Consider the following 10,700-nt stretch of genomic DNA (forward strand, 5'->3'; position numbering starts at 1 on the left):
TCCAAGTAGATGACATTGGTCGGTCTTCCCTTGTTGTCTGATGTGGTCACTCCATTGTAGAAAGCCACCAGATTGGCCAGGCACCATTTACCCTTTGGTGAAGCCATTCTGGTTGTCTCGGATCACCTCTTTGTGCCTTGACACTGATTCCAGGAGGATCTTTTCCGTGATCTTGTCAGGCACAGAGCTGAGGCTCACCATTCAGTAGTTCCCTGGGTTATCCTTTCTACCCTTTTTCAAAATGGGAGTGATATTTCCCTTTTTCAAGCCACCAGGGACTTCACACAACTGACAGGAATCTTCAAATATGATGGAGAGAGGCTTGCCAACTGCATCAGCCAGTTCCCTCAGGACCCTGGGATGCAAGTCATCAGGTGCCATAGACTCGTACTTGTGGAGTTCCATCAGGTGGTCTCAAACATGCACTTCACTTAGAGTGGGTGGGACTTTGCACCCCCAGCCTCCATCCATGGGTCCAGGGAAATGAAAGACTTGGGAAGCCTGACTGGCAGAGAAGACTGAGGCAAAGATGTTGTTGAGTCCCTCAGCCTTCTCCATGTCTGTCATTGCCAGTTCACCCTTCTCATCCATCACAAGGGGTACACTCTCCTTGGCCTTTATTTTCTGAGCGATGTATTTCTAGAATCTCTTCCTATTATTCCTTGCATCTCTTGCCAAGCTGAGGCTTACTCACCCAAATGCCTTCCCTGGACACTAGTATCAAAATGATCTATTTATCCCTCGATTTCTTGGCAGACCTAAATAAAATGCTAAACTACAGAGCTTGTCCACACCCTAACCACAGAAGAACACCAAACATTCCCAAAAAAACTCTGTTTACACTTTAACCCAGAAAAGTGATTCCTAGTCCCTAAGGGACTAGGGAGATGCAAGCTCTGCCTCAGGATCTCCTGCCCCAGCAGCAGGAATGTGACTGTGACAGGGAATGTGAGGTCACTTCTGTCTCTGCACTTGATAGGGCAGCAGCAGGAACGTGTCACAGAAAGGGACTGTGAGGTCACTTGTGTCTGGAGGTGGCAGGTCAGCCTTGACTTCTCCCTGGGAGCTGCACTTTTGGGCCGACATCTGGCAGTGGCCCTGCTAGGCCAGCAGAAGGCACCTGCTTGGCATGCTGACTGGGGGATCCCCTCTGCCTCCAGACCCAGGAGGACCCAGGCAGAAAGAAGGCCCCAACATGGGTTGTCCTGTCCCTTCTGCTTGAGTCCATGAGTGGGCAGCAGCAGGCACAAGGCTTGGCTGTGTCTCCACAAGAAGCTGCAAGGCCAGCAGCAGGCCCACAGAATCACAGAATCACAGAATTGTCTAGGTTGGAAGAGACCTCAAGATCATCGAGTCCAACCTCTGACCTAACAGTCCCCACTAAACCATATCCCTAAGCTCTACATCTAAACATCTTTTAAAGACTTCCAGGGATGGTGACTCCACCACTTCCCTGGGCAGCCCATTCCAATTCCTAACAACCCTTTCGGTAAAGAAGTTCTTCCTAACATCCAACCTAAAACTCCCCTGGTGCAACTTTAGTCCATTCCCCCTCGTCCTGTCACCAGGCATGTGGGAGAATAGACCAAACCCCACCTCGCTACAGCCTCCTTTAAGGTATCTGTAAAGAGCAATAAGGTCACCCCTCAGCCTCCTTTTCTCAAGGCTGGACAAGCCCAGCTCCCTCAGCCGCTCCTCGTAGGACTTGTTCTCCAGGCCCCTCACCAGCTTCGTCGCCCTTCTCTGCACCCGCTCAAGCACCTCGATGTCCTTCTTGTAGCAAGGGGCCCAAAACTGAACACAGTACTTGAGGTGTAGCCTCACCAGAGCCGAGTACAGGGGGACGATCACCTCCCTAGCCCTGCTGGTCACGCTGTTCCTGATACAAGCCAGGATGCCGTTGGCCTTCTTGGCCACCTGAGCACACTGCTGGCTCATATTCAGCTGACTATCCACCATCACTCCCAGGTCCTTCTCTGCCTGGCAGCTCTCCAACCATTCCTCTCCCAGCCTGTAGCTCTGCTTGGGGTTATTGCACCCCAGGTGCAGGACCCGGCACTTGGCCTTGTTAAACTTCATGCAGTTGACCTCAGCCCATCGGTGCAGCCTATCCAGATCCTCCTGCAGAGCCTTCCTTTCCTCAAGCAGATCGACGCACGCACCTAGCTTGGTGTCATCTGCGAACTTACTGAGGGTGCACTCAATGCCCTCATCCAGATCATTGATGAAGATATTAAAGAGGACCGGCCCCAGCACCAAGCCCTGGGGGACGCCACTAGTGACTGGCCTCCAACTGGACTTGACTCCATTTACCACGACTCTTTGGGCCCAGCTATCCAGCCAGTTCCTAACCCAATGAAGCGTGCGCCAGTCCAAGTCAAGAGCAGCCAGTTTCTTGAGGAGAATGCTGTGGAGATGGTGTCAAAAGCCTTGCTGAAGTCAAGATAGACCACATCCACAGCCTTCCCTGGCTTGGAAGATGCTGCTGAGGTGACTGGTTGTCCGACTGGTTGCAAGAAGGCTGCTGGGTTGGGATGCCTACTTCAGGAGTAGTTTCCACCCTGATGGAGTTTCCTTTGGTAGTAGGAAAGAGCAGGAGAGAAAAAACAGAATGCTACAAAATGTGCATTGGAAGGATGGCACTGGCCATGAGAAGGAAGAAATGTCCAGGAGAACAACTGGTTTTGTTGCTAGTAAAAGAGGCAAAGAAGACATTATGTGTCTCAGCCTTTACCTCATTCCTTGTCACCAGGTTTCCCCCCAAAAATCCAATAAAGCATTATGATTCTCCCTAACCTTCCATCATTTAAAGTATTTTTATTTATTTATTTTTTTTATTGTCTTTGAGAGTGTCGTGGTTCCGCTCGAGTGGGCAGCCGAGCTCCACCACAGCCGCTCTCTCACTCCCCCTCCTCAAAGAGGAATGGGGAGAAAATATGTGAAAAGGGCTCAAGGATTGAGATAAGGACGAGAAAATCACGCAATAATTATTGTAACGGGCAAAACAGACTCGGCATAAGGAGATAGTAAGATTTATTGCCTACAACTAACAAGCGAGAGAAGTGAGAAAACAAAGGAAAAAGAAAAAACCAAAAGCACCTTCCCCCCCCATCCACCCTCTTCCACCTCCTCCCCCCGAGCAGCGCAGGGGAACGGGGAATGGGGGTTATGGTCAGTCTACAGCACTTCTTCTCTGCCGCTCCTTCTCGGTCACTCTCGTCCCCTGTGCTGTGGGGTCCCACCCACGGGATGCAGTCCTTGATGAACTGATCCGGCGTGGGCTTCCCACAGGCAGCAGCTCTTCCAGAACTGCTCCAGATATGGGTCTGTACCACGGGGTCCATCCCTCAGGAGAAAACTGCTCCAACCTGGCTCCCCTACGGGCAGCAGCTCCTGCCGGGTCACCTGCTCCTGCGTGGGCTCCTCTCCACGGGCTACAGGTCCGGCCCGGAATCTGCTCCGGCAGGGGTCTTCCACAGGCGGCAGCCTCCGTCGGTGCAGGGCCACCTGCTCCACCGTGGTCTCCTCCACGGGCTGCAGCGTGGAACCCTGCTCCACCGTGGTACTCCATGGGCTGCAGGGGGACATCCTGCTTCACCATGGTCCTCACCACAGTCTGCAGGCGACTTCTGCTCCGGTGCCTGGAGCACCTCTCCCCCTCCTTCTACACTGACCTTGGTGCCTGCAAGGCCGTTCCTCACTCCTCTCACTCTCCCAGCTGCTGTGTGGCGCAGCGTTTTTTTTTTTTCCCTGTCTTAAATCTGCTCTCACAGAGGCGCAAAACAACATCGCTTATTGGCTCAGCTCTGGAAACCAGTGGGGCCCTTCCCAAACATGGGGCAGCTTCTAGATCCTTCTCACAGAAACCACCCTCATGGCCCCCTGCTACGAAAACCTTGCCAAATAAACCCACTACAGAGAGCCTTCATGGTGTAGTTGAGGAGGAAGATTTCAAAGAGCATCTAATAAAAATCTTTTTTCATTTTAAAGGCTGAATTTTGTTGTGTTTCAGTTTAGAGCATCATTCTCCGATAGGTATTGGTCTACGGTTTCTCCTTTGGAGCCCTGCATAGGTAGGAAAAGGTGTTTTTTCCTATTTAAAAACTAAGAACAGGAAAACACACTGGAATTTCCAAGAAAACACAGTTCAAATTCCTAATTTGGTTGCCTCCAGTAATGTTTACGTTCCCTAAAGGATGGCTACGTACACAATGTATTTTAAAATTATTAATAGGAAATTTAAAATAATAGTGTTAATATCCATCCATATCATATTAATTCAATGATAAATGATGAGAGTCTTACTAAGGAAAACGTTAGACAGACTGCTGAGAGATGGGTGAGCTTGAACTCACTGAAACTCCAAGCAGCAACTGGGTTGGTGAGAGCGGTCTGAATGGTCAAAGAGTAAGGGGAGGGCAAACCAGGGGAAAGATGGGAAGTCCAGGTCCAGACAGGCAGCTGGAAAGGGGGCATTCAGCAGGGTCTGTGTAATCAAGATGAGTTTTGTGCCTGAAAGATGAGGGAGGGAGCACACCATGATAGAAAAGCGAGGACAATGCAAGTACAGGTGAACACCAGTATTTCTTCTCCTGCGATGAATATGCATCCTGAACAATCACATTTCATGATAGAAATTACACTTCACATGAGACATTTTATGGAAGGGATGGAATCTTTTGAGCTGATGTGCTGTTGTTTTATTAATTAAGTACTACATAAATTACTGGGTAATTACTGTGTGTCCTGGCAATGCAGAGCTCCCATCAGCCCATGCATCCTTTGGCTTAACTTTACCGTGACGATCCACTCACTGCCCACCCAACACAAGGCACACAGTGTCCCAGGAGAACCCTTAGGATATTCTGGTGGCTCGCAATACCTCCTTGATGCCACCAGTCCTGTCACTTGTCAATCCCAAGAAGCTGCTTCTTGACGGGTCAGGGTCTCCAGGGGCAATGGGCATCCACCAGTGACGACTCAGTCCAGCCCTGACTCCTCATGCCCCTGTGTCCAGGTGGCACCCAAGTACAATACCGAGGCCTTGAGCCTGGTATTCCCTGATTGTCTTCTTCACTCCAGATTGGGAAGAAGAGCCCTGAGCACTGAGCAACTTCATTTTATGAACAAGATGCCACAACAGAGTACAGGTGTCATTTAGGGATAAACACATTCAGAGAAAGCCTCTGGGTCACACATGATGTGGTGAAAACTAACACAAAACGGAACATTCAGAATGCTAAGAATTGCATTATTAAAAACAAAACAAAGATATTTAAAATATTAACAGAGAAAAATAACTAAAAATATACTATATCATCTTCCCAAATACCCTTTTATTTCTGTTAGGATTATTATGAATGATAATGTTATGATAGCACTAGTAAAGATAAAAATGAAATAACATAATATGAATCAAAATTCTACATTATTAGAAATACATCTTCTGAACACATTACTGATGCTTAAGAAGCATGTATTGAAACAGTTTCCTCACTGCATCCTTCACCTCTTGGTTCCTCATGCTGTAGATGAGAGGGTTCAGTGCTGGAGGCACCACCGAGTACAGAAGTGCGACCCCCAGGTCCAAGGATGGAGAGGAAATGGAGGGGGGCTTCAGGTAGGCAAATATGGCAGTACTGACAAACAGGGGGACGATGGTTAGGTGAGGGAGGCACGTGGAAAAGGCTTTGTGCTGGCCCTGCTCAGAGGGCATCCTCAGCACTGCCCTGAAGATCTGCACATAGGACAGCACAATGAAAACAAAACATCCAAAAAACAAAGAAACAGTAAACACAAGTGCCCCAACTTCCCTGAGGTAGTCATCTGAGCAGGAGAGCTTGAGGATGTGGGGGATCTCACAGAAGAACTGGTCCAAAGCGTTGCCTTGGCAGAGGGGCAGGGAAAATGTAGTGGCCGTGTGCAGGACAGCATTGAGAAAGCCACTGCCCCAGGCAGCTGCTGCCATCTGGACACAAGCTCTGCTGCCCAGGAGGCTCCCGTAGTGCAGGGGCTTGCAGATGGCAACGTAGCGGTCGTAGGCCATGGTAGTTAGAATTGAATACTCTGAACCAAAGAAGAAGACAAAAAAGAGAACTTGAGCAGCACAGCCTTGATAGGAGATGGCCCTGTTCTCCCAGAGGGCATTGACCATGGCTTTGGGCAGAGTGGTGGAGATGCAGCCCAGGTCGAGGAGGGCGAGGTTGAGGAGGAAGAAGTACATTGGGGTGTGGAGGCGGTGGTCGCAGGCTACGGCGCTGAGGATGAGGCCATTGCCCAGGAGGGCAGCCAGGTAGATGCCCAGGAAGAACACGAAGTGCAGGAGCTGCAGCTCGCGCGTGTCTGCGAATGCCAGCAGGAGGAACTCACTCACTGAGCTGATGTTGGGCATTTCCTTGTTCTGGGCATGGGGTCCTGCCCAAGGAACAGAAAGACGGTGATTATTAACATTAGAATTATCTAAGGAAAAGGATTTCCATTTCTCATTTAAGCCTCACAAAATGCTTGCTCACTTCCATGAAGATATTTGGCAGATTCCTTTCTTGCATTTGGATTGATGCTGGCTTAGGCTGTGCTTTGGAGCAGAGGACTCTGCTATAGGCAATGCAGGAGTCAGTCCTGTCCTACACCAATAGGTAAATAACATAGGAAGACTTGTATCTTTTCTTCTAGCTTAGCCATTACTCCTGTGGAGAATATCTAAGGCAGAAATCCTGTACATTTCTTTCTTATTGCACGTGAAATACTTTGGATCCTGTGGATCCTCTCCATGGATTCAGTTGATCTGTGTTGCAGGAAAACTGCACTCAGAAGTTCACCTGAGAATAACCTGGACACTGCTGAGAGCAGAGCAATCCAGAGCAACTCCCCTTCCCCCAAGCACACCGAGGGCTCACCCCATGGGCATGTGAAACCCCCATCCCCAGCCAGCCTGCAAACAAGACCAGCAGCAGCACGGCCAGCTGGAGAAGCCAGGAGGAATGCCAGCGTGCTGCTGCCAGGGGAGGCAAGGCCAGGGAGGGACAGACGGACACTCAGCAGACCCTCCTGTGCTGCAGCTCTGCCTGCAGATGAGGCAGCTCCTGCTGGGGACACCGGGGGCTTGAGGGCAGAGGCTGTGCTGGTGGGAGAGGAGAGTAGGGGGTATCCCAGGGAAGACGCCTACCCTGCAGGGGATGGCAGGGAGGTGCCTGAGCCCCCCCTTACACAACATTTCTGGCAGCAGCTCCCTCTCACTGCCTGCCCATGTCCCTGCTACCTGCCCATATCCTTGCCAGGAGCTAGATTAGCGTCAGCTCAGTAAAAACCTGAGGAGACCACAAACATGACGTTGGTGCAATCTTTAAGCTGAGGTGGCTAAAGGCAATTTATGAAGTTCATTTCTGACATATGGATCTCTCAGTGCAATGCTCCAGGAGTCTCAGTCTCCTACACAATGCTGACAACAAATTACCATGAAACCTATCTGCACTCCACTGCCATAAGCTCAAAACACAGACTATAGAAAAAATCTTACCCTTCAGGTAACCCCAGTTTTAGCCTTCCTCTCTAAATGTCCAATCATAAATGTCATTCTCTAAAGCATTTTCTGCTCATTGCTGGAGAAACAGAGAGACCCACCCTGACAGATACTATCAGCCATTGGATGTGCCAGCTGTAGAAGACCCCTCTGGTAACTCCACCTGCATGGCCCTGCTGCCAGAGCCTCACGGTGTCAAGAGCCTGCAGATGTGTCCTGCCACACGCTGTCCTCTGTTGTTGCGCTCCTCAGTGCCTCCAAGCCCTCTCTCCTTCTCTCCTCTCTGTGTGCCAGCTGCGGTCAGAGCCCCCAGCCCTGCTGCGCTGTGCAGAGGGGCTGCTCCTGGCCACAGCTCTCTCTCTGCACCAGGGCCCTCTTGCCACGAGCTCTCTCTGTCCCATGAGCCTGGCCCAGCTCAGCAGCACAGCACCAGCCCAAGGCACTGCAATCATCCCTCTGGGGGCTTTGCTGATGAGCCCACGAACCTCAGGCACTCAGAGACAATTGAAGACGTCTCTCCAGAAGTCCAAGTCAGAGGCAAGTTTCCTGCAGTGTCCCCCTGAGGGCCAGCACTGACACAGCCTCCCTTGGAGCTCGTTAGAGCAGAACCCTGGAGGCAGTGAGGACAAGGAGACAAAGGCAATGTGAAGGTGACACTGATGTGTGGGAAAAGTGGATGTGTGTCACCAAGCACAAGGGTCTTGACCCATGTCCCCTGGGAAGGGAGATCCTTAGCAGTCACACCTTTCTCAGGGCTCTTTGTGGGGCAGTAGGAGATGGGGATGTGCATGGCCAAGTGCAGGAGAATGGTACAACCCCTGCCTGGTTCTTGGGTGCATGCATAGGGATAATGAGGACCTTGGGCTCATTATCAAGTTTTCTCTTCAGATTCGTCAATGGCAGTGAGTTTCAGTCAGGCCTCAGAGTAGGGACTTTCAGCCTTGGTAAAACCCTTGATCCTCTCCACACCAGGCTGTCCTAGGGAATCCCAGACCTGTACCTCTTAAGTGGCTATTGTAGGCACTTGTCCGGCGGTGTCACACTGAGTCTGAGCTGAGTCTGATAACTCAGATCTTCTTGGTGGCCATGCTCCTCATAAGGCAGCTCTCTAGGAAGATGGCCTGGTTCTTGCTGAGCAAACACCACTGCTTCTATGGCATCCCTCGTGGTGCTCAGGCCCTCCTCCTCTTGGGCACTGCTCACTCAGCAGGGTCCCAGTTTTCCCCATGTGTGGGGTTCCTCTTTGGTGCAGGACTGGGTTCTTCTCCTTGTAAATGCCAAGAGGATTCTCTAGGCAAAACATTGCATTTTCTCAAGGTTCGCCCACACTGATGCTCCATTCTCTCAGATGAAGAAAGCATCCCAACACATCATAATCATAGTGGCCTCTCAGCCAAGCAGACACAAGTCACCTCATCAGCAGCTTCCAAGCCAGGGGCCTGCTGCTGGCCTTGCAGCTTCTTGGCTAGACACAGCCAAGCCTTGTACCTCCTGCTGCCCACTCATGGACTCAAGCAGAAGGGACAGGACAACCCATGTTGGGGCCTTCTTTCTGCCTGGGTCCTCCTGGCTCTGGAGGCAGAGGGGATCCACCAGCCAAGCAGGTGCCTTCTGCTGGCCTAGCAGGGACACTGCCAGATGTCAGCCCAAAAGTGCAGCTCCCAGGGAGAAGTCAAGGCTGACCTGCCACCTCCAGACACAAGTGACCTCATAGTCCCTTTCTATGACACATTCCTGCTGCTGCCCTATCAAGTGCAGATGCAGAAGTGACTTCAGAGTCACATTCCTCCTGCTGGGTAAGGACAGCCTGAGGTAGGGCTGACCTCTCTCTAGTCCTTTAGGGACTAGAGCTCACCATTCTAGGTTAGAGGATAAACACAGGTTTAATGGTGTTCTTTGGTGTTCTTCTGTGCATATCAGGTCTGTCATAAGCTTATGGGCAAACCCTGTGGTTTAGAGTATTTTAAGGCCTGCCAACAACTTCTCTAGGGCTAAATAGTGCATTTTCATGTTAGTGTTTAGGGTAGGGATTGGGGTAAGCAGGAGTGTAAAGGTGAGGGAAAGGTAAGGGAAAGGGGCTAAGGGCTGTGTTTTGCTCCAGTGCATACTTTGAGTAGTGGATTCTTCTCAGAGAGGTGGAGTAGCATTTAGTATTTAGTAGCATTTAGTTTTAAGGATTAAAATTACTGGTTCAAATAAGGTGACGGCAATACATGACTGTTTTAAATCAGTGTTACTGTAGCATCTAGCATCTACAGTCTCTTGTCCAAGCTGCTCCTGACTGTGCCATATTTTATTGGGATCAACTTTCTGATGACATTTAACATCTCAGTGTATCTATCTCACCTCTGTTGGCTACCCCATTCCTGAGAAGGAAGTCGCATTGTAGTCAGGAGGGAAAAGGACATATGGGTCTTTAGGAGCATCCTGCACAATGTGCCCACCAGCTCTGCACCTCCACAAAATCACACTTCCTACCTACAAGTTTTGTTTCCCAAGTGGCTTCTATGGAGCCAGGGTTCCTTTTCCCAGGCCCTCTCACATGTTTCAGTTTCGGGTGTGCAGGGATGGGATAAGGAAAGCCAAGGCACAGATGGAACTGATCTTCTCAAGGGATGCAAGGAATAATAGGAAGGGATTCTACAGATTCACTGCTCATAAAAGAAAGGCCAAGGAGAGTGTACGCCTTGTGATGGATGAGAAGGGTGAACTGATAATGACAGACATGGAGAAGGCTGAGGGACTCAACAACATCGTTGCCTCAGTCTTCCCTGCCAGTCAGGCTTCCCAAGTCTTTCATTTCCCTGAACCCATGGATGGAGGCTGGGGGTGCAAAGTCTCACCCACTCTAAGTGAAGAGCATGTTTGAGACCACCTGATGGAACTCAACAAGTACAAGTCTATGGGGCCTGATGACTTGCATCCCAGGGTCCTGAGGGAACTGGCTGATGTAGTTGCCAAGCATCTCCCCATCATATTTGAAGAGTCCTGGCGGTCGGGTGAAGTCCCTTGTGACCTGAAAAAGGAAAACATCACTCCCATTTTTAAAAGGGTAGAAATGAGAAGCCTTGGAACTATTGAATGCTGAGCCTCACCTCTGTGTCTGGCAAGATCATGGAAAAGATCCTCCTGGTATCAATGTCAAGGCACATGCAAAACAAAGAGGTGATCTCAGACAGCC

At 50.3% G+C, this 10,700-nt stretch overlaps 1 protein-coding gene across 1 annotated transcript; it reads right to left on the bottom strand.

Annotated features, from left to right (window-relative positions):
* Nucleotides 1-5,455: 5,455 nt before the first annotated feature.
* LOC311216202 (olfactory receptor 14J1-like) lies at nucleotides 5,456-6,391 on the bottom strand (the record flags this gene model as incomplete). Its single annotated transcript, XM_084297748.1, has 1 exon — nucleotides 5,456-6,391. One exon carries the CDS (start codon nucleotides 6,389-6,391, stop codon nucleotides 5,456-5,458), a length of 936 nt encoding a protein of 311 aa, XP_084153874.1.
* Between the last annotated feature and the right edge of the window lie 4,309 nt (nucleotides 6,392-10,700).

The sequence above is a fragment of the Netta rufina genome (genome assembly GCF_964035555.1).
Source record: "Netta rufina genome assembly, chromosome: 18".
In the NCBI taxonomy this organism is placed as follows: domain Eukaryota; kingdom Metazoa; phylum Chordata; class Aves; order Anseriformes; family Anatidae; genus Netta; species Netta rufina.